This window comes from Geotrypetes seraphini, chromosome 1, assembly GCF_902459505.1.
Source record: "Geotrypetes seraphini chromosome 1, aGeoSer1.1, whole genome shotgun sequence".
Classification (NCBI taxonomy): Eukaryota; Metazoa; Chordata; class Amphibia; order Gymnophiona; family Dermophiidae; genus Geotrypetes; species Geotrypetes seraphini.
The window spans coordinates 451,058,270-451,081,264 of NC_047084.1; the positions used below are offsets into that span (position 1 = coordinate 451,058,270).

Consider the following 22,995-nt stretch of genomic DNA (forward strand, 5'->3'; position numbering starts at 1 on the left):
GAACAGAATGCTAGGAATGATAAAGAAGGGGATCACGAACAGATCGGAGAGGGTTATCATGCCGCTGTACCAGGCCATGGTGCGCCCTCATCTGGAATACTACACGGTACTACTCAAAAGAGTCCAGAGAAGAGCGACTAAGATGGTACAGCGAAAGATTAGAGAAACTGGGCCTCTTCTCCCTCGAACAGAGGAGATTGAGAGGGGACATGATCGAAACATTCAAGGTACTGAAGGGAATAGACATAGTAGATAAGGGCAGGTTGTTCATACTCTCCAAGGTAGGGAGAACAAGAAGGCACCCCTTAAAATTGAAAGGGAATAGATTCCGTACGAACATAAGGAAGTTCTTCTTCACCCAGAGAGTGGTAGAAAACTGGAACGCACTGCCAGAGTCTATCATAGGGGAAAACACCCTCCAAGGATTCAAGACAAAGTTAGACAAGTTCCTGCTGAACCAGGGCTAGTCTCAGTTAGGACTAGTCTCAGTTAGGGCGCTGGTCTTTGACCAGAGGGCCGCCACGTGTGCGGGCTGCTGGGCACGATGGACCCCGGGTCTGACCCAGCAGCAGCAATTCTTATGTTCTCATGTCTGCAGAAAAGCAATGGAAGTAAAACCCAGATGCCTCAATCTGTCTTCCTTTTTCTAGAGTCGTATGGTAACCCTATGACAGGCAACATAAAAGGGTTGATGCTTGGTACATACATTTTAATGATTTCAGAACAAATGCAGTCGGGGTAGAAAGTGATATTTCTGATGGGTAGCAGTTTTAACAGTAGGATTTGTAGTCAAGGCAGCAGCTGGAGTATTTGCTGCAGGAGGCATTGCAGTGACAGGGGTAGTCAGGGGAGAAGGCACCACAGCGTCCCCTGCAGGATGTCAAGTTCACACCTGAACAGTCACAGTCCACTCTGTTAGTACTTCCACCCTTTATACCGAGGGATGGGCTGGTCCTGAATACTTCCCCTGAATATTGAGCTGAGGATAGAAAGCAAAAAGAAAGAGAACAAGTGAAAAAAAACCAACTCTACATTTCTGCTTATGACTGAACACAGCTCTTCAGCTCTATCACTGACTCTGTATGTGATCTTGGAGGAGTCATTTTATCTTTCTGGATCTCAGCTCTAATCAGCGGCACTATCACTGTTTCTCTGTGCGTGACCACAGGGGAGGCTCTCTAGTTTCCTGTGAATTAGTTCTGACTCCAGCAGAGTCACCAAAACTGGCGCATGCACCGGATTAGCACGCACTACCTGAAAAACTACCACCTGCTCAAGAGGAGGCGTTAGCGGCTAGCTCACGCGGCATTTTAGCGCGCATTAAGGCCCTAACGCACCTTTGTAAAAGGAGCCCTATCTGTATTTTTATCAAGTTTCTTATAAGTGAGAGCAGGAATGGCCCAGAAGGTTGCAACTTTTTCATTCTCCCCAAATTGCCTGGGTCCCTGATCCCAGTGTTTTTCTGGCCTTCAGTCTTAACATGTTTACAGAGGTTCCAAAGGAAGGGAGATGCTACATTATTATACCTCTCTATATACAAACCTTCTGACCACAGAACATCACATCCAAAAATGAGATGTATGACCATTTCCAGTTCAGCACTATCAAATCTGTATTTGTCTGTTTTACTCCTTTATTCAGTACTGACTGTGAACCATCTTGTCTATTCCTCTATCATGTGCCCTAATCAATATTTATTTAATTCGTTTTCTATCTCATTGTCCCCAAAGAGCTCAGATCTTACCTTTAAGTTTAAATTCTCCCTAACTACTTCTGGGGCTGATGTACAAAGGTACCACAGGTGAAAGCATATGGCCACAAGATATAGAGAAGTTTTTCACACTACACAAATCTGCACATAGGACACTGGCGCAAAGCATATCAAAAATTAAGTGTAATGAGGCCATTAGCTATTCTGTCCCAATATAGAGAAGTATGCAGAAAACTTTAAGGGGAGCACAACACTACCAGGTCAGAGGAGGCGTAGAAAGGTTGGTTCATTCTTCTAGGGTTTGAAAGGATTTAATGCTAGTGGTTTTCTTTTTCCTGCTATTCTAACAGGGCCTACAACTTTTAGGAAAGAATGGGAGGCGACAGCACTGCACACTGACCCAAACAGAAAAAAACGATCTTTTTGTATCAATTGTAATGTGCATAAATATCAGCCTCGCAAACATTTTATGTGCAAGAAATTTTTGCGAGGCTGATATTTATCCCTAAAAGAACATTCTAGCACCTGTGCAGAGGTGCGCTGACACTTTCGTTTTGCTAACTGCGCTTGGTGCAGAACCTCGTGTGAATCTAGCAGGCTTTCCCTATGTAACACACAAGTTATGTGCACTTTGAATTTCCATAATTAGCTCATAGCATCAGCATGGGACAGTTTCTCAGTAAGTTTGCAGCAGAAGCCATTTGCTCAGCCAGGGTGCGTGGCTCTACCACACAGCTTTCTACAACAGCCAATCTGTTGGATTTTGATTTTCTTGTTGTAAGGTTCCACCACCAGTCTCTAGGGGACTTAGTGAACTTCTGATCACCTTCCAGTTTGTGTCAGTGGGTATTACCAGGCAAGCTGTTATGTCTGTTCACACAGCATGGCTGCTGTTTCCTGCCAGAGGCCATCTTGTTCCTGTATGAACTCCTTAAAAAAACCCAGTCACTGTTTAGTTTCCTTGCCAGAAGTTAGTCTGCACTACATACTTGATGCTGTCTTGTGGTTTGGCTGCCTACTTCTCGCCAGATCTTACTTTTCTCATTAGATACTTCTTGATCCTGCTGGACCTCAACCTTACTCCTGCCTTGCTCATAAATGGTGAGTGCCTTGCTCTTGTGTCTCCATTGAGGATCCTCTACTTTCTGGTTCTCTCTTCAGATTCTATGTTTAGGTAGCAAAGACCCAGCAGCTACTAGCACCAAAGGGTTCAGTCCAAAAGAAAGGTGGTTACTACAGGTGGAAGACCTCACCAAATATTCTCCTGAACTTAGGATGCCATACCTGTAGGGAACCTGTTCATGGGCGTAGCAGTCTCACACTCATTATCTAGTAATTATTCATCTTACATGCAAAGTTCCTCTATAAGATGTCCTCCTCCTCCTCTTCCCATGATAAGCAAGACCTGCACTTGGATGATATGAATATAAAATACATAGAAACATGATGGCAGTTAAAGGCCAAATGGCCCATCCAGTCTGCCCATCCACAGCATCCACTATCTCCTCCTCTCACCTGCATTGTGAAGTCATAGAGCTTTATGGTAATAGAAACATAGATCAATATATATAAATGGGAGTAACTAACTAATATGCTGTGATAATATTACAAAATATCTATCCAAATCACAGTTATACACATAAATATTTTTTAATTTATTATCTAGTGCTCATCCCCACAACCTATTGTTCAAATGTGAAGTGAACCATACCATCATTGAATCTATAATGTCTGTTCCACCACATTCAAGATCTAATTCACAAGCCAGAAAATAAATGTCCACTTATCTGCTTGCAATGGTGTCGATAGTTGGTCACGAGACAGGCAGCTATGTTGAAAGTGCTAATGCTCTTAATTAAAACATTCCTAACACCGTTCCCCCGACTCGAGTGTCGCAACTGTGTGCTTCTTCAGGAGGGGAAATTCTTTCCACCGCTACAAATCACAAGGCTTTTCATACTGAGCAACCTGAGCTACAGGGAACGACTCTCTAGTTTCCTGTGAATTAGCTTGCTCAGTATGGAAAGCCTTGTGATTTGTAGCCATGGAAAGAATTTCCCTTCCTGAGGAAGAAGCAGTTGTGAAATTCGAGTCGGGGGGATCGACTTGTGTTTCATGGTGTTAGGAATGTTTTAATTAAGAGAATTAGCACTTTCAACATAGCTGCCTGTCTCGTGAAGAACTATCAACACCATTACAAGCAGATAAGTGGACATTTATTTTCTGGCTTGTGAATAAGATCTTGAATGTGGTGGAATAGACATTATAGATGCAATGATGGTCAGCCTATGTATGGTTCATTTCACATTTGAACAATTAATAGGTTGTGGGGCTGAGCACTATATAATAATTTAAAAAATATTTAATAGAAACATGATGGCAGATAAAGATCAAATAGCCCATCCAGTCTGCCCATCCAAAGTAACCATTATCTCTTCCTCTCTCTAAGAGATCCCACGTGCCTGTCCCACAAATTCTTGAATTTAAACACAGTCTTTGTCTACACTACCTCTTCTGGGAGACTGTTCCAGACATCTACCACCCTTTCTGTAAAAAAGTATTTCCTCAGATTACTCCTGAGCCTATCACCTCTTAACTTAAAACGCATACTTGTTCCTGATTCGTCTTGCTATACATAGGACACAGACTGTAGAAGTCCATCCTGCATCAGCCATCTTGCCCCAATGCCATCAAAGCAACTCCAGCCCATCTCGATCTGTCTTGCTATATGCGGGACAAAGACCATAGAAGTCCAACTGGCATCAGCTTCACTTCCCCACTGCTCGGGCTGCATTTATGCATCACTCCTGTACATCATAAACACAATTATAGTTGTTGAACTGATAATCTTATGAGTTTTGTGTCAATACTATCCTCTTTCTACATATTTAGGGATCCTTTGTGCCTAGGTGTCATCGACTCATGCTCAAGTACTAACAACTTGATGAATTACAAATCTAAAAAGAAATTGGTTTAATCCTAGTCTGGTAGGGTCCTCCAAAGTCATTCCCATGGTTGCTTTTAACGTGTCCAGCCATCTGATTGCAGGTTGCCCTCTCTGCCTGGTTCCTTCAATCTTCTCAAATATGATGTCCTTCTCCAATGACCTTTCTCATCTGACAGTATGACCAGTTTGATCTCTTCCAGAATCGATTTGTTAGTTCTTCTGGTGGTCTAAGGCACACATAAAATCTTTCTCTGTAGCGCTTCAAGATATCATCCCCGTCTTCTCAACAAGTACACCGGAAGAAGATGTTTAGTTCCACCTTTGAGTTCCTAGGACCACACATCTGGAACAGTATACCTGCATGTCTGCAGCAACTCACCACATACTGTCATTTCAGGAAAAAGCTAGACATACCTTTTCCCCTTGTAGCTACGAAACGCTGTTTGAGGACTTCATTCCCGTCCCATCTATTGTTCACCCTTATGTAAACCGCTTAGTTCTAAGCAGTTTATAAATTTTTAAAATAAATAAATAAAATAAGCCTGAGCTATCAATTTGCTTATCTCTAACCTGTGAGTATATCTACTATATTTACTCAATATAGTATATTTCAGAAAATTATAAGAACTTCCTGTGTGTGCATTAATGTGCTAAGGTTTAGCTTTCTGTAGAATATAGCACCTGTCTGCTTAGAGAATCTTAGACTGAGGCAGCAAGCTATATGAGAACAGATTACAAGCTGCATCCTTTTTTCCTATGCCGCATAGGGGAGGAGGGGGGCTGCATTTCTTACAGGATGGAGAAAGTAAAAAAGCTTGTGTTGCATACAACAGCATACAGAAATTGTGAAACTCAGAACAGGAAAAACAGATGAAAACTTACGGTCTAGGTGCAACTCCAGCTCTACAGGGTAATGATCAGAAATGGCTTTGGCCTGAAAGACAGAAATGATTACTTAGCTCTCTATAATGCAGTCCTAGAGCCCAAGATTCCATGCACTGCTCCTTCCACTCCTCAGGGAGACTGGTATGTCTGGAGCTGTATTACTTTTCTGCCCTACCTGATTCACAGGTCCACACTTTCATTTTTTTTAAAATATATATTACTGGACATTCATGCTGGTGTACCCTTTGCCCCAAAGAGTGAACTCTGTAAGGAAACAGTTTATTTATATATATATATATATATATATATATATATATATATATATATATATAATTTTTATTGAGAATGGCACAACGGCCCAGACAGGCAAGTACAAGCAATAAAATAACAGTAACAGGACAGGAAAAAAACCAAGAATGGGACAGGGAGACCAAGCAAGGATGCACAGCACTGGCAGGCCAGTAAAAGCAAATCAATGTCCAGCAGAAAGAATAATACAAAAGTGTAGGCCAACCCAGCCCCACAAAACCCATGGAAACACAAAGCCAGGCCAGGCTATCGGCCAAAACATTTTATGGGAAAAGAGCCCCCACGCAAACGTACAGACACCCAAGAACCAGACATGCCAAAGCTCCCAACAAACACCCAAAAATCACGTTGCATTCAACACAACAAACAACTCATTCACACCATCCCCATCAAAGCCAACCCCCCCACCCGCCCCCAGAGTACAGGCAGAGTTGTCTAGCCAACGCGGAAACCTAAAAAAGAAGAAAAGGATAGATGAAAGGAGGGTCTCAGGGAGTGATTAGGTGGCTAAGAAGTCCAACAAGCCCTCCCAAAGAGCAAGATAATGGCGCATGTCCTGTCTGAGTAGTAACGAATGAGCGGATCTCAAATTGTGCCATCTCCCGCATTTTGGCCCGCAACTGGGGGAGGGTCCTCAGAGGCCCAATTCATCAAAATTAATTTTTTCATCACCAGAATAGTGTATAGAAATTTACGCTGAGGAGGAGAGAAGCCCTGCTCCTGCAGCGAACTCTGAAATCCCAGAAAGGTGCCACAGTCCCACTCGATAGAGTAGTGAAGAACAGTGTCAAGGAGGCCCAGTAGTTCAACCCAAACAGTGAGCGCTGTGCACTCAAGAAAAGAGTGAAGATAGGTACCAGGCCTACCTTTACACTTAAGACAAAGATCACTGCTCCACAACCCAATCTGTGCCCCTCTGGACCTGGTGATGTAGGTTCTATGTAGAATCTTGTACTGCATCTCCTGATAATCAGCTGATTTTGAAAAAAGATAAAGGGTCCGGAAACAGTCCAAAAACTGGGGATTAGAGATACTTTGGCCCAAATCCCCCTCCCAACACTCCCACAATTTGCACATGCCAGGAACTTTGGAGGACAGCCGCAGAGCACTGTACCAGTGGGACAATCAGTTGAGCACCGGTGGAGTAGCCGCAAAGATCTGGTCCAGGGGACCTGCATCCCAACCCCTTGCACAAGCCTGCTGAGTAGATGACCAATAATGTCGAAGTTGAAGGAATAAGAACAAATACTTATGTGGGAAGGTCCATTGCGTCTGAACCTGCTGAAATGAGGGGAAAGAATCCCCTGATAAGGCCAACAATTGCTCCATTCATCTACAGCCCCGAGAGGTCCAGTCCTGAAATATCGACTGCCCCCAACCCGGCAGGAATCCCGCGTTACCCTCAAACAGCAGAAAGGGAGAGACCGCCGTCAGCAGTCCCTGGCGGTGGCGCCACCACTGCCAAGCTCTCCAAAATGGAAGCAGGAACCTCGAACGGCCCCCCGTGCAGACAGCCAAGTCCGACTGGGCGTGGAGAAAATTAAAAAACTGAAAAGGTTGACTCCAACTCTCAGCCCACCCTGAAGGAAAGAAGCGCACAGAACCCGTATACCCCTCGTGGTTCCAGCGGAAGAGAGCAGCAACATTGTAAAGGCGGATATCCGGGACATTCAACCCGCCAGCCCCCTTAGCTAGGGCCAACTTAGCCATGGCGACTCGAGGGGCCCTGGACCACCAAATAAACCGCGATATTTGGGATTTAAAATGAAGTTCGTCACTGCGGCGAAGCCAGACCAGCACCGTCTGGAGAGGATACAGTAGTTTGGGGAGTAAGATCATTTTTACCAGAGCCACACGGCCCAGGAGTCCCAGAGAGAGATCCTGCCATCCCTGACACAACCTCCCAATGGCATCCAGGTGACGAAGAACATTCATGGAATAGAAGGTGGCAGGGCTAGTGCTCAGGTAAATACCCAGATAATGAACTGGGGCAGTTGAATGCGGGATAGGAAGCAAAGCATGCCACGGTTCTACGAGGCCATCCGCCAGCAGCAAAAGTTCGGATTTACTACAATTAACTTGCAGGCCCAAGAGCAACCCAAAATCCTTGACGAGTGCTAGCGCTGTCACCAGATGAACGGGGGCCTGGTCCAAATAAAGTAGAATATCATCCGCAAATAAGCTAATTTTGCATTCTCATCCCACCACCCAAACACTAGGAGCTTTTCAGAGGCTCAATAGCCAAGAGAAACAGTAAGGGAGAAAGCGGGCAACCTGGCGGGTGCCACATTGCAGCTCGAACGCATCCATCAGACTCCCATTGATGAGCAATCTGGCCCGAGGGTGAGTGTACAATACCCTAATCCAGGCAAAGAAACCCCCTGAGAAACCAAAGCCCTCCAGTTCCAAGAATAAATACTCCCAGGAAACACTGTCAAAGGCCTTTTCCATGTCTAAGCCCGCTACAGCAGATTGACCCCCCCCATACCCTATGCTCATGGATGGCCCCCAGCACTTGCAGCAAGTTCATTGAAGCGTATCGACCGGGGACAAAGCCCACCTGGTCCGGGTGGATCAGACTGGGCAGAAATTGATTAAGATGCCGAGCCAACGTCATGGCTAGTATTTTGACATCCTGATCCAACAGAGAAATAGGTCAGAAGGACCCCACCAATTCAGGATCCTTCCCCGGTTTCGGGAGCAAAACAATATGAGCCAAGTTTTCCGGGAGCTGACCAGAATTGTCTACAACTGCATTACACATCTAGCTGAGAGGGCTTGCCACCAAGTCCCACAAGATCCGATAATATTCCGGCCCTAAGCCATCCGGTCCTGGCGCCTTAGTCAGAGAAAGAGAACTGATCATGGTGGACATCTCGTCCACAGTGATAGGTGCACTCAAAGCCACTGCCTGAGGCTCAGTCAGTTGAGGCAGCCCCACATCTGCAAAAAAAGCAGCCATGACTTCCTTATCCAAAGGTCGGCGCCCGTACAATGACTGATAATATTGAACAAACTGCGAAGCTATATTACGTTCTCCCTCATGTCAAACACCCTGAGAGTCCTTAATAGGGGTGATGATCTGGCGTTTCTTGTGTGGACAGATCAGGTTGGCCATCAGTTTCCCTGTTTTGCTGCCCCAACGATAAAGCTGATATCTCTGAAAGTAGAGGGAGCATTCCGCTCATTTAAGAATCTCCTCAAGCTGACTCCTAACTCTCCGCAGCTCCACCCGATCCGCATCCGACAATGTGGTAATATGGGACCATCAGAGGGTGTGAAGCCTCCCAGACAGTTGCAGAAGCACCCCCTCCTGCTTCCTCCGTTGACTAGCAGGTAGAAACATAGAAACAGAAAAGGGCCGGTGGCCCAAGTCTGCCCACTTATGAATCCTCCTTCCCTTGAGAAACTATCATTTTAAGCATTACTCTGTACCAACCCCATCTGCCTGTCCCATCGTCTCTTGAAGTCGAGCACACTACTGGCCTCGACCACCTGTTGTGGAAGACCATTCTATTGATCAATCACCCTTTCGGTGAAGAAGTATTTCCTGGTGTCACTATGAAATCTTCCCCCTTTAAGTTTTAGCGGATGCCCTCTTGTCGCCGTGGGACCCTTAAGAAAAAAGATTTCTTCCTCCACTTCAATGCGGCCTGTGATGTATTTGAATGTTTCTATCATGTCTCCCCTTTCTCTGTGCTCCTCGAGAGAATATAAGTGCAATCTGGTCAGACGTTCTTCATATGGGATATCTTTAAGTCCTGAGACCATTCTAATGGCCATTCTCTGGATCGACTCCAATCTCTTCACATCCTTTTGATAATGTGGCCTCCAAAACTGGACACAGTACTCGAGGTGAGGTCTCACCATGGATCTGTATAACGGCAGTATGACTTCAGGCTTTCGGCTGATAAAGCTCCTTCTGATGCAACCCAGCATTTGTCTAGCCTTTGCTGAAGCTTTCTCCACTTGAGTGGCAGGCGATGATATGCCCACGAAGTACCACCTTAGAGGCATACTAATAAGTGACAGGGCCCACATCAGGCTTGGCATTCGTGAGGTGATAGTCCATCCAGCGCACCCTCAAGAAGATACGAAATTCAGGATCTTGAAACAAGTAAGGCAGCAGTCTCCAAGAAGAAGTCCGACCCTTGGGGGCCCTGCTCAACCAAAGTCCCACCGGTGCATGATCAGAAATGGTGCTCTCGTAAATCTTGGAAAAGAGATGCCAATACAGGAGAATGTAGTCCAGCCTGGCATACACCTTATGAGCATGGGAGTAAAAGGTAAAATCAGAATCATAAGGGTGCAAGGTGCACCAGACATCGACCAAGTCCAGATGCTGGGCTAAAAAGCCCACCCCTCTGTTATCATGATCCCTAGTGTGTGCCCTGGGTGGTTTTCACTCCTGGGTCTGCCATGATATTAAGATCCCCAGGATATATAGCCGATAATGTAAGGGTAGGAGTGGAGCCCTTCTCTCCCGCATCCTGTTAGGCAAGCTGCATCACGTGAATCCTAGGAAACAGTTCTATAACTGAGTGCCTCCATTTAGGCACCTCAAGGCCCTGCAGTAAGAACTATTCTATAAGGGACCCTTGGCATCTAGATTCCTTTAAACAACAACACTGGCTGACAGTCTCTCACTGTGACATCACAATCACCTCCTCTGAACCATTAGTCGCTGCATGAATCTCTGCTTCTTAAAAGGCCTGGTTAGTAGGAAGTAGGTCACAGAAACTCCTAGAACGCTATACCATCTCTTATGCTCGCAGATTAAAGATATATAATACACCATCTATTAGTACCTAGGTGGCAGCATTAGTTTGATAGAGTGGACAGGTCATACACCGTTAACTTTGTTTACATCCCTGACCCTGAAGAAAGTGTTGAAATGCGTGAGCGAGGAGTGTTGCTGCATAATGAGCATGGACCATGAGACACCAGCGCACTCATAAAGCTGCAGCTGCCAATTAAGCTGCTAGCTTTCACTCAAGGTGTGAAAAATAACAAAAACATGGAAATGACGCATAACGCAAGGTTCACCAAAATATTTAATTTTATTGTTTTTATTTTCCTATCATGGACATCAAAAGGCTAGTTGTGTTAGCGGGAGGTCGTTATAGTTGCCAAAATGCTGGCCTTCTGATAATGAACTCAACTCGATACTTCGAAACTCTCCATTATATACCTTTAGTTCAGTATGACATCATTGGCTGTAGGCCAATCAAAAACAGAGGTGGTGTTTAAAGTTAGACAAAGAAAATTCCTTTACATGTTTAAAAGTTTCAGAAATCATATTTATTTTGTTTACATTCATTTCTGAATATACATTAACATTTTATAACATATCCATATTCAAGAGAATCTGCATTTGTTAAAAGGGTGCTGAAATATTCTCAGCCTGCTTTGAACAACTAACAGTTTCATGTTACACCTAAAAAAAGTGTTGAAAACTGGTCAGCCTTAGAGGAAAAGGAGAAGGAGGGGCTGTTTCCCCCTCTCCCTGAGCTGACAGCTTCAAATTTCACTGATCCTTACACAGAAGCCTTTCTAACTTAACCATTTCCAGATGCTGTGCTCAGGATTTTTTCTTAGTATTCTTTTTATATAAAACATTTCACTTTAAGTACAAATTCTTTCACAATCCATTCAGCACTTGCTTGGGGCCCCACATCCATTCATACTATGTATTTCATTCATATTTAATACCTGTTATATCTCAGTTTGGGATACGTAATCTAATATGCTCTTCCTACCCAGCCTAAGGCACATCTGGTATCAATTAGAGCCACGAGGCTAGAAGCTGACCCTGAACAAAGACTAGGGGTATAGGCTGAACACAAAATGGAGTTTAACCAAGCAGAAAATTCAGAAAGACAGAGAACAAAATGGAGTCCATGTATATCCTAATTTCCTTTATGATCTAGCCTAATAGCAAAGTACATAAAAAGAATATTATTATGCTTTTTCTTAATATTAATCTGTAGTGTGTTTTTCTGGTTTTGGCTACATCCATATTCAGATTTTTATACACCAATTTTTCGTACGCTTAACTAACACATATGCTTGTATCTAACTAGAATTACCCAGAATCATACGTAAAGCAGGCCATTTTTGTAGAAAAATTCCACAAAATACTGCACTATCATGTCCTGATGTCCATTCCATTACCGTCCCATAGACATCACCCCCTACTGGCCACGAGCCACTACTCCTCAATAAACAAGCTAAGTCTTAAAGAGATTATGAAATATAAGTTATATAAATAAGAGATTGGTAAAATAGCAAGATAACAAATTAACAGAATCGATGAAGATTGTGGCTAGTCTGAGTTATATTACTCTTTTGGCGATCTGAGAATCCTAGGGACTAATAGATGATGTATTATATATCTTTAGTCTGCCAACATAAGAGATATTATAGCGTTCAAGGAGTATATGTGACCTACTTATATGTATTATTAATTGAGTAGCCAAAATGAAGCCAAGTGGTTACTATGAAAGCATGTTCCCTGAAATATAATGAAAACAAATAAATCTCCCAAGCCCCAAGGAAACTGAGATTAGGGGGAGAGACTGCCTGTAGTGCCGAGGAAAAACCACTTCACCTAGACTATATTTATGAATTTTTTTAGAGAGCCCTCAGTCACACAGCCCTCCTCCGGACCCCCGGAGGTAACGGCTGCCACTGGCTTACACCCAGAAAGGTGTCAACTGTGAAACATCCCCGGGCTCTCTGTGAGTTTTAGTGCTAAATAACACAAAGGTGCTAAAGAGTGCAAACAAAATCAAAACACACTCACTACAGGTAGTCTCTACCCCTGATCCAGGGGGGCTAACAAGAAAGTTCAAGTGTCCAATTTCGACCAAATAATGCCAAAAGAAGGTACTTAGCTTCTCTGAAAAAAGCAGCCAGCAGGTCACCAAACGTCCTACGGGACTCCGTTTCGGGGGAGCACTCCCCCTTCTTCAGGAACAACTGACGCTGAGCAGAAGCCTCGGAATCATCAGGCTACAGCAGTTTGGCAGTAGTAGCCATAGGACGTTTGGTGACCCGCTGGCTGCTTTTTTCAGAGAAGCTAAGTACCTTCTTTTGGCATTATTTAGTCGAAATTGGACACTTGAACTTTCTTGTTAGCCCCTCTGGATCAGGGGTAGAGACTATCTGTAGTGAGTGTGTTTTGATTTTGTTTGCACTCTTTAGCACCTTTGTGTTATTTAGCACTAAAACTCACAGAGAGCCCGGGGATGTTTCACAGTAGAGAATGACACGGTGAAAAAAATTGGTCCCCGTCACCGCCCCGTCCCCGTCTCACCATCCTCTGCACCGCCCCGTCACCGCCATTCCCTTCACCGCCCCGTCACCGCCACTGCCACCCCATTCACCGCCCCGTCACCGCCACTGCAACCCCATTCACCGCCCCGTCACCGTCACCGCTGCATACATAAAAGCCTCAAACGGGTACGATTTTATATACTTTTCTTTATTTACGTATAAAGGAAACATTCTTTAAAACTTTAAAACTTTAAAACTTAGTTAAATATTAGTTAATAACTATACAAAAACAAACACGACATGTACTTTTAATGCTTACAATGTTAGCCTACATGGTAAGTAGACGCGGCCGCTGTACCTAATCGTGGCAAAGATCTCCCTGCCGTGATTAGCATAGTGACCGCGGCTACGGCTGCAAGTCTCCCCTTCCCCCAGCGATCACGACAGGAGGGCACCCAACCCCTCCTGTATGCTTCTCCTCTGATCCTCCTTCCCTCAACCAAGCATCTCTCTCTCTCCCTCCATGAGTCCAACTTTTCACTCTCTGCGCTCTCCCCCTTCCCCAGTGTAACATTTCTCCTTCCCTCCTTTCTGTCCTCCCCATCCATCTTGCCCTCTCCATGAGTCCAACACTTTCTGCCTCCTGCACACTTTCTCTCTCTGTCCTTGCCTCTTCCCTCAGTGGTATCCCTCCTTCGCACCCCACAACCCAACATGCTTTCTCCCCATGCACCATCTCACCTTCCCCTCCAGTGTGTAGCACCTTTCCTTTCCCTCCTTTTCTGCCAGGTTCAGCAGTACCTCTTCTCCCTTCCTTTTACTTCCCCCTTGTCCAGCAGTACCCCTTCTCCCTTCCCTGTTCCCATTGTCCAGCAGTACCCCTTCCCTCCTGTCCAACAGTATCCTTTCTCCCTTCCTTCTTCCCCTCCTCCCCTTGTCCAGCAGTACCTGGTGTACACTGGGCAGGAAGAGAAGCTCCGGCATCAGCGTCAGCTGACTAGCAACTTCCTGCAGCTGCATCTTTTGCTGGGACTCCTGTCTTCGTGTATCCGGCAGATATGCGAAGGCAGGTGTCCCATACGATGGGGGGTTGCTAGTCAGCTGACGCCGGAGATTCCCTTCTTTCCCAGTGTGCAAGATTGCGCCAGCGTCAGCTGATTTGCAACTGCCTGCTGCCGTCGCGTATGCCGGGACTTCTGCCTTCGCGTATCCGGCAGATACACGAAGGCAGGAGTCCCAGCATACGCGACGGCAGCAGGCAGTTGCTCAGATTTCGGGATCAGGTTGCCCAGTTGCAGTTGCCCAGATTGCAAGTTCGGGTACTAGACTGTGTATTCCTGTAGACCCCCCCAACGGCCCTCCCGACAATCGCAGCAGAAGGGTACCCAACCCCTCCTGCCGGTCCTCCCAATGGCCTCCCCTAAGATCGCCGGCAGGAGGGTACCCAACCCCTCCTGCTGGACCCCCCCCCAACGAACCCTCCCACCCCGGAACCCCCTTAGTCTTACTTTCCAAGTTGGACCGGACGGCTCCTCACACGTATGGCCAGCAGGCTTGCCTCCGTCCAAATGAGGCGGGCCCGCCCCTACCCTGCCCAACCCACAGGATCCTAGGGCCTGATTGGTCTAGGCACCTAAAGCCACTCCCGCTATAGGAGGGGCCTTAGGTGCTTGGGCCAATCAGGCCCTAGGATCCTGTGGGTTAGGCAGGGGAGGGGAGGGGCGGGCCCGCCTCATTTGGACGGAGGCAGGCCTGCTGGCCAGACGAGCGAGGAGCTGTCCGGTCCAACTTGGAAAGTAAGACTAAGGGTGGTGTTTCGGGATGGCGGGGTTTGTTGAGGGAGGGTCCGGCAGGAGGGGTTGGGCACCCTCCTATTGGCGATATAGGGGGCCGTTGGGGGGGCCGGCAGGAGGGGTTGGGCACCCTCCTATCAGTGATCATAGGGGGGCTGTTGGGGAGCTGGCAGGAGGGGTTGGATATCCTCCTGCCGCGATCGTTGGGGAGGGCTGGTTCTGTCGGCATGAAGGGCTGAGCACCTTCCTGCCGGCGATCGTCGGGGGGGGGGGGGCGGGTTCTATTGGCAGGAAGGGTTGATCTGACAAATGCAAGTTGGATCGAGAGTAAATGCGGCAACGTGCGAGTTGGATCGAAAGTTGGAGGAGACAGACAACATGGCGGAGACATCTAACACCCGGTCACGAACACGGTGAAACACAGGTAAATAGCGGTTCCTAGAAGGGGGGACATTGGCCTGCGGGGACAAATCTATTCACCGTTTTTGCGGGCGGTGAAAGGATTTGTCCCCGCGTCTGCGGCGATTTGCTAATGAGGTCACCATAACCCGCAGCCAAACCGCAGCCACGCAGCGGTTAGCTGCGGGGATCGCTCCCCGTGTCATTCTCTATTTCACAGTTGACACCTTTCTGGGTGTAAGCCAGTGGCAGCCGTTACCTCCGGGGGTCCGGAGGAGGGCTGTGTGACTGAGGGCTCTCTAAAAAAATTCATAAATATAGTCTAGGTGAAGTGGTTTTTCCTCGGCACTACAGGCAGTCTCTCCCCCTGATCTCAGTTTCCTTCTTGGGGCTTGGGAGATTTCTTTGTTTTCAATCTATCTCAGCTCCCATTTTTCGGGTTTTGTTAGTACCCTGAAATATTACATTACATTTACATTACATTTGTGATTTCTATTCCGCCTGTGCCTTGCGGTTCTAAGCGGATTACAATTAAAAGAGATCAGGACATTACCGAGAGAATTACATTACAACGATTTAAGTAAATTACATGTTGTGGTATAGAAATACAAGTATAAGATATCTGGATTTATCGATAGAATAACTTGACAGGGTTCAAGTAGTTACAAGGTTCAGTGGGGAAAACAATATAGGCAACTGAAGAAAGATACCTAACTTTGCAGGAATCAGTTAAGTGGATACCTAAGGGAGATGCTTATTTAGGAGAAGGTTAAATGGATACCTAAGGGAGATGCTTATTTAGGAGTTTGGATATTTTTGGTAATGAGGTTCAATACAATAACATGCTTCACTTTATATCTTATTGTTCATGATCACTGATTAGAAATCTTATCATAGACTGCATTGAATCCTTGTCGAAACATGTAGTATAAAAGAAGATGTATGGTATGGTTAAACATTATTAGCAAAATCTGGTCTTAACTTGCCTAACATCCAGCCAAACTTATGCCAACCATGGAGTTGGCCTGTGAATAGGCACCTAGATGCAGCAGGGATGCATGTAACTTATGGTATTGTGTAACTATGCCCAGGCAGAAAACTGGCATTTGTGTGTATATGTTTGCACATAAGTGCTAATATGTCATTTTAAATATTTACTTGCATAATGCGTTTGCCTAGTTTATAAAATTGCTCTTTAAGTGGGCACCTGAGACCATGGGAAAAAGGAGACTTGCCCAAGGTCATGTCAGTAGCAGAGATGGAATTTGAACACTGACTTCCAATTGCACTAACCACTAGGCTAGAACCTGCAGATAAATAGAGGAATGAGAAAATGGTAAATGGGAAGAGAAAGTGACATCATCTTAGCATATGGCAGCCTAAGAGTGGAGCACAGGGTCTACCCCTGTTATTTCTCAGTGTACCTCATTTAAAAATTGCTAGTGGCATGTAGGAGAGATGCCTTAATTTGCATAGGTATTGGCAGAATGATGGCAGCACGGAAGCGCCAAATGGACATCAAATCATACACTAGAACTAGTTACTCTTTGGTGGCCCAACCAGAGACAAAGATGGTGGTGACTGATGGAGAGATTGCAAGAGCTGCAGAGCTACACACCTCTGAGCTCTCTATGCTGCAAGAAGAAATCAATTCTAGTTTTAGGATCGGAAATCCAATTTCTCCACATTACATGGTGAGATCCAAGAACCTATGGAGGACCTCAAAAGGGATCTATGTGATATTGGCCATTGGGTAGATGACACTGAGGCATTAGTGGCAGAGCATGGATAGAATATCAATCACCTCCTTGGAGCATCAACAGGAGATTTCTCTGCAGCTGGAGGACCTTGAAAATCAGTGTTGGTGCTGTAACCTCCATTTTAGGGGTGTCCCTAAGACAGTGGTGGATGCCTGATGCTTGGAGATAGTTCAGCAGTTATGCAACTCGGTGCTCCAGGATGAGAGCACTGTTTCAGGGTTACATGCTATATATTTGGAGTGAGTTCATAAAGTCGCTGGCCCAAAAGCAAACAATCATCCAAGATATATTGTTGCTTATTTTCATCATTATCAGGAAAAGGAGTGTGTCTTCCAGGTGGTATGTTGCTGGCTAGTAAGAGTGAAATGGGTATACAGTACTGCTGCCTGATTCAGGAAAAAAAATTTGATTCGATTTTCCTGCTCAATTGGGTGTTTTGTTTGGTTTTTTAAACATCCTGGTGGGTTTATTTTATAACCTCTTCACCCTTTTTATAGCCTCTTCATCCCCTTTGCCTTCTCCTAACCACATTGACACTTTGGTGTAAACAAACAGAAAAGATTTTTCCTCTCTCTATTAAATCCTAGCTCACATTTGCGGTCTAACACCAGCTCTGGCAGGATACACGTTTCAAATCTGACATATTGTAATCACAAAACAGAAAATAAAATTATTTTTTCTACCTTTTGTTATCTGGTCCTTATTCAAATATTGTTGGTCCCAGGCTCTGGTTGTCTTCTGATAACTTGCTTGCCAGGGTCTCTTTCTTTCTCCATGCTAACCATCCATCTTCCATCTCTGTCCTCCCCTTCCCTCCCCTGGAGGTCTGGCATCTTTCCTTTTTTTCGTCTTCATCCACAGATCCACTGTTTCTCAACTACCCTTTCATCCAGCATCTCTCCCTCCTTCCCTACCACCCCAGGGTCCACCATCTCTCCCTTTCTTTTCCCAACTACCCTCCTATCAAGTATCTCTATCCCCCCTCCACACCATCCCTAGTGTCCAACTTCTCTCCCTTTCGGTTCCTTCCCTCCCTAAATCCCATTGCCCATCATCTCTCTCCCTCTCCTCTATTTTTAGACCCATTATTTCTTCCCCCCCCAAAGTCTGGTATATGCACGTCTCTTTAAACCCCCCTTCCCTCCCTCTGTGTACTTCTACACCTGGGCCCATTCCCCTGAAGGTCTGTCCCCCCACTGAAGGTCTGTCTCCCCTCTGAAGGCCTGCCTGCCCCCAAGGCTTGCTTATCCCCCCTGAAGGCTTGCACCCCATCCCTGAATGCCTGCACCCAAGGCCTGCCTGTCCCCCCTGAATGCCTGCATCCAAAGCCTGCCTGTCCCCCCTAAAGACCTGCATCCAAGGCCTGCCTGTCCCCCCCTGAAGGCCTGCCTGTCCCCCCCTGAAGGCCTGCATCCAAGGCCTGCCTGTCCCTCCTGAAGGCTTGTACAACTCCCCCCCCCCCCCCCGGAAGGCCTGCACCCCCTCCCCCTCGGAAGGCCTGCGTGTTCCCCTGGCCTCAATTTACCTCATTTCATCAGCCTGCATAAGATCGCTAGTGTTAGCGATCATTGCAAGCTGCCATCTGGTCTTCCGAGCTGCCTTCTCTCTGCCGCGGTCCCGCCCCCCTCCTCTGATGTCTAAGTCCAAAATGATGCCTAAGTCCAAAATGCGGACTTAAATGAAAAATCAAAGGCACCTACCAGTCCTACAATATAGTTCTAGAATCGCGCTTCCAGAGGCGCTTTATAGTGCCTAATGCAACTGTAAGTGTGGCTAACATCAGAAGTGGCATTAAGTGCCTTATAGCGCCTATGTAGCTGTGATTCACCTCAAAGTTAGATGCTGGAAATGTAGGCCTTGAAAGCCTTGGCATACATTTTCGGTGCCTACCTTTGCCAGAGGTGCAATTCTCTAACTGGTGTCATTGGCGGCCGCTTTTAAGGTAGCTGCTGACAGCGGCACTGTTTAGAGAGCCTATGGGGCTCCTTTTCAAAAAAGATAGACGTCTAAAAGATAGCATAAACTGTCACTTGGACATCTTACTAGTCAAAACATCCAAGTGGGCATTTTCGAAACTAACGTTTTAGACATCTTTCTGGCTATTTTGTCTCAAGTGCATCTAAAGGGGGCGTGTTAGAAGTGTATTTTAGCTGGATTAGGATGGGTTTAGCACTTGGATGTTTTACAGAGATAATCAAATATTTTATAAAATGTCCAGGGCACAAATTGGATGTTTTGGGCTAGACCTATTTTTTAAATGAATAAGGGCAAAAAAGATATCCAAATTGACCAGATGACTGCTGGAGGGATGAAAATATGGCCCCCCCGTATACTCCCCCAGTCACTGACCTCCTCCCAAATATCTTCATGAAATAGTGCATGTCTGTCGCTATGGCCAGTCCTAGTAGATCTGCAAGCAGGTCTCGGGAGTAGCCTGGTGGGCAGTGCAGTGGACTGCAGAGAAGGAGACCCAAGCCCATATGCCACCCTAACTAGTACATTTGTGGTGGAACGTGTGAACCCACCAAACCCCCACTGTACTGCCATACTGCAGGCATAAGGGCTGGTTCTTAAAAAGGCCTGGCTACTGAGATACAAAGAGAATAGGACATTGGGATCACTGAGGATGATCACATGACTCATTCAGAAGGTCTCTTCTATGAAGAGCTTACAGGCAAAGTATGACCTAAAGGACCAACTAAGTGGGCAATGTAATACCATACATTGAATCTAGAGTATCCTGAAATCTCCTCCATGCTTCACTGGGTGCTGGGTAATCTCTCATAGCAAGGCACCTATCCCCTCTTTACCTTGAGAATGGTTAGAGAGGAAAGGGAGAAAATCTGATTCATAGCAGTCCTGGCTTATATAGATGCTCCAAATATCTCACCATATCATAGGAGAGGCTGAAGGCATCCTGGAAGTTAAACGCCATGGCTGTGTTTGGTAGAACTGCAGTCAGTAGTCCTGTGCCGCTGGCCACAAACCTAACGGGAGGAAGAAAGGGAGAAGGTGAATGCAAGGTCCTGCAGGGAAAGGAAAAAGAGGTCCAAGAGCAGGGACACAGCAGAGGGAGAGGCGGAAATATAGAGTGGGGGAGAAGGGAAAAGGCATGGGTGTAGTTTAGGGGTGAGGAGGAGCAATCCTCCACAAATGCTGTTGACCAAGGGCCTTTCTCCTACCAATATGGTCCAGGAATCTTCCCCTTTTCCATGCTCCCCTCAAACATCACTGCAGCAGTGACAGCATCAGCATTAAAAAGACTAGTTAAGGGGCCATGGAAACTTGGTTTGCAGACTCTGCTGGCCCCACTTCCAAGGCAGCAAGATAGGTAGGTCACAGGGATGAGGCTGGCAGAGCCTTGCAGAATGCCTGAAGACCAAGAGCCTGTGGACTGTGCTATCACAGCTGCACTGAAAGAGACACAACAGGAAGCAAGGTTTGAGAGAAGGGAAAAGAGGAAGATGCCTGGAGCATAGATAGTAAAGGGGAGAGAAGGGGACATAATGGAACGATAAGATGGAGAATGGAAGAGAAGGGGAGATGTTGAACCACAGGGGAAAGTTAAAGGAGAGACAGGGAGATAGTAAACCAAAAATTGAGAGGTAAAATGAGAGAAAGAGACAAGGAGGCTAATACTGGCAGATGGTAGAGATAAAGATGGGGGCATCGTGTTAAAGGAAGAGTCTGATTTTGGATCTGGAAGAAGGGGGCTAGGGACTGACTCTAGAACATGCTGGGAATGGGAGAAGAGGCATATGCTGGAGCTGGGAATTGATTTGAGAGAAGAGGTATAATGCTGGGGCTGAGAAAGGGAACTGGAGGTTGATGCAAGAGCTGAGGCTGGGAGGAGGCAGCAGATATTAGGTAGGTGAGAAAGAAAAAGAGGACCAAAACTATATAGGAGGAAATGGAGGGGTAGAGGGATATATGCTGGAGGCAGGCACAGATCAGAAGATGGAGTGCTGTATATAGAAGAGATGGGGCAATAGTTGCTAAGAATAGGGAACAAGCAGGGGCAATGGATGCTGGGGTACAAGGACAAAGGCAGATGGCTATGAAGAAGTGAGAGGAAGAGAAAGGACACAGTTCCGTGTGTACAGGAGAGTATCCCCTTCCCCCCAGTTCTCATCAACATCACCCTTCCTATCACTACCTGCTCCATAGAAAGCTCTGTTGGGTAATGCATAAAATAACTTTGACTCTTCCCCCCTCCCTGGAGAAATTCCTCCCTATGCTACTGGACAGGTATTTGAAGGAGGTGAGAAAATGTGGACAAAGGAAAACAAAAAGGGGAATGGGTATCTGGATAAGGAGATAAGACTGAAAGTGGAGAGGGATGAGTGATAGGATAACTTAGGAGTGCGAAAAGAGGAGATACCAAAGCATAGAGGAGATACCAGAGCATAGAGGGGGAGGGAGAGATAGAAGGAAAGGAGAGGAGAGAGATGACAGGGCATGGGGGGAGGGAAGGGAAGGAGGTAGAGATGTTAGAATGGGAAGAAAGAAAAGAGAGAGATGCTAGGGGAGGAAGTGGAGATAAAGAGAGAGAGGGTAAAGCTGGTATGAATCATGTACAAAGGAGAGAAACGGCACAAGGTAGACAGTTTATGGAAGGGTCATAGAGGGATGATGTCATATGGAAGAGGAAGAAAGTAGACACCAGATGGAAAGAGGAGTGAGAGAGGGCAGATGCTGCATGAAAGGGAGAGAGAGGACAGATGCTGGATGGAAAGAAGACAGTGAAGATGATTAAAGCAGAAATGACAAAAGATAGAAAAAAAATTGAGGTGTTTTTTTTTTGAGGGGGGTTATGCCTTAGAATAAAGTAGTATTGATACACGTTTATAAGTAGAAATACAAAATGGAAATAAAGTAATCTTTTTATTGGACTAATTTTTTACTAACTTTTGGAAACCAAAACCCGCTTCCTCAGGTTAGAACAGGATACCGTAAAAGCAGTATACTGTACTGACCTGAAGGAGGTTTTAGCTTCTAAAAGCTAATTGAAATATGTATTAGTCTAATAATATTGTATTTTCTTATTTTCTATTTTTTTTTTTATTTCTATTTGTTAATTTGTAAAGTAGTGATTGTTATTTGTCAATTTTTTCACATTTACATCTACTATCTTTATATTTTTGCACAGTATTTGGGGACATGTGTCACTTTCTGTGGTATTGAATTGTATGCAGAGCAGTGGTTTGCCAAGTGGAGGGGTGCGTCCACATCGGGTGCAGACCATAAGGGGGTGCTCCAGAGGTCGGCATCAGTGTTATGATCTGGAAACTTCCTCTTCCAGCAGCGATAGCCTCAGCCTTTACAACTCACTGCTCAGCCGGTGTTGGGCCTTCCTTTCTGCTGGGTCCTGCTTTCACAGAAGCAGGAAGTAGGCAGGACCTGGCACAGTAGCAAGTTGTGAAGGCTACTAAAAATTAGAGAAAGAGAGGTACCCATTAGGGGGGTAGAGAAATACTGCACTGTGTACCCAATTGGAGGGAGGGAGAGGTAAGGAAGAAAGTCCTCCACCTGGGGGGAGAGATAAAGAATCGAGAGGAGAGAGTGATGCCAGACCATGAGGAAAGGAGAGGAGAGAGATGCCAGGACATGGTGGGAGGGAAGGGAATGGGACTGAGATGCCAGACCATTGGGAAAGGAGGGAATGGAAGGAGAGGAAATGCCAGAGTATGGAGGGGAAGGGATAGATGGAAGGGAAGGAGAGGAGAAAGATGCCAGGGCATGGGTGGAGAGAAGGAGACTGAGATGCCAGACCATTGGAAAGGAGAGGAGGGAGGAAAAGGAAAAATGAGATGCCAGAGTAAGGAGGGAGAGATGGAAAGAGAAGAAAGATCCCAGTGCATGGGGGAAGGGAAGCAGATGCCAGACCATGGGGTGAGTTGGGGTGGGAAGGAA

At 45.9% G+C, this 22,995-nt stretch overlaps 1 protein-coding gene across 1 annotated transcript in view; it reads right to left on the reverse strand.

Annotated features, from left to right (window-relative positions):
* Positions 1–628: 628 nt before the first annotated feature.
* Positions 629–22,995, reverse strand: part of LOC117368155 (deoxyribonuclease-1-like) — a 62,791-nt gene continuing 40,424 nt past the window's right edge. The window contains exons 7-9 of the mRNA XM_033961525.1: positions 19,973–20,069; positions 5,541–5,592; positions 629–979 (exon numbers count right to left, since the gene is read on the reverse strand). Of these exons, the coding sequence (XP_033817416.1) occupies positions 771–979; positions 5,541–5,592; positions 19,973–20,069 (358 nt within the window). The 3' untranslated portion in view covers positions 629–770. The remainder of the gene's footprint in view (positions 980–5,540; positions 5,593–19,972; positions 20,070–22,995) is intronic.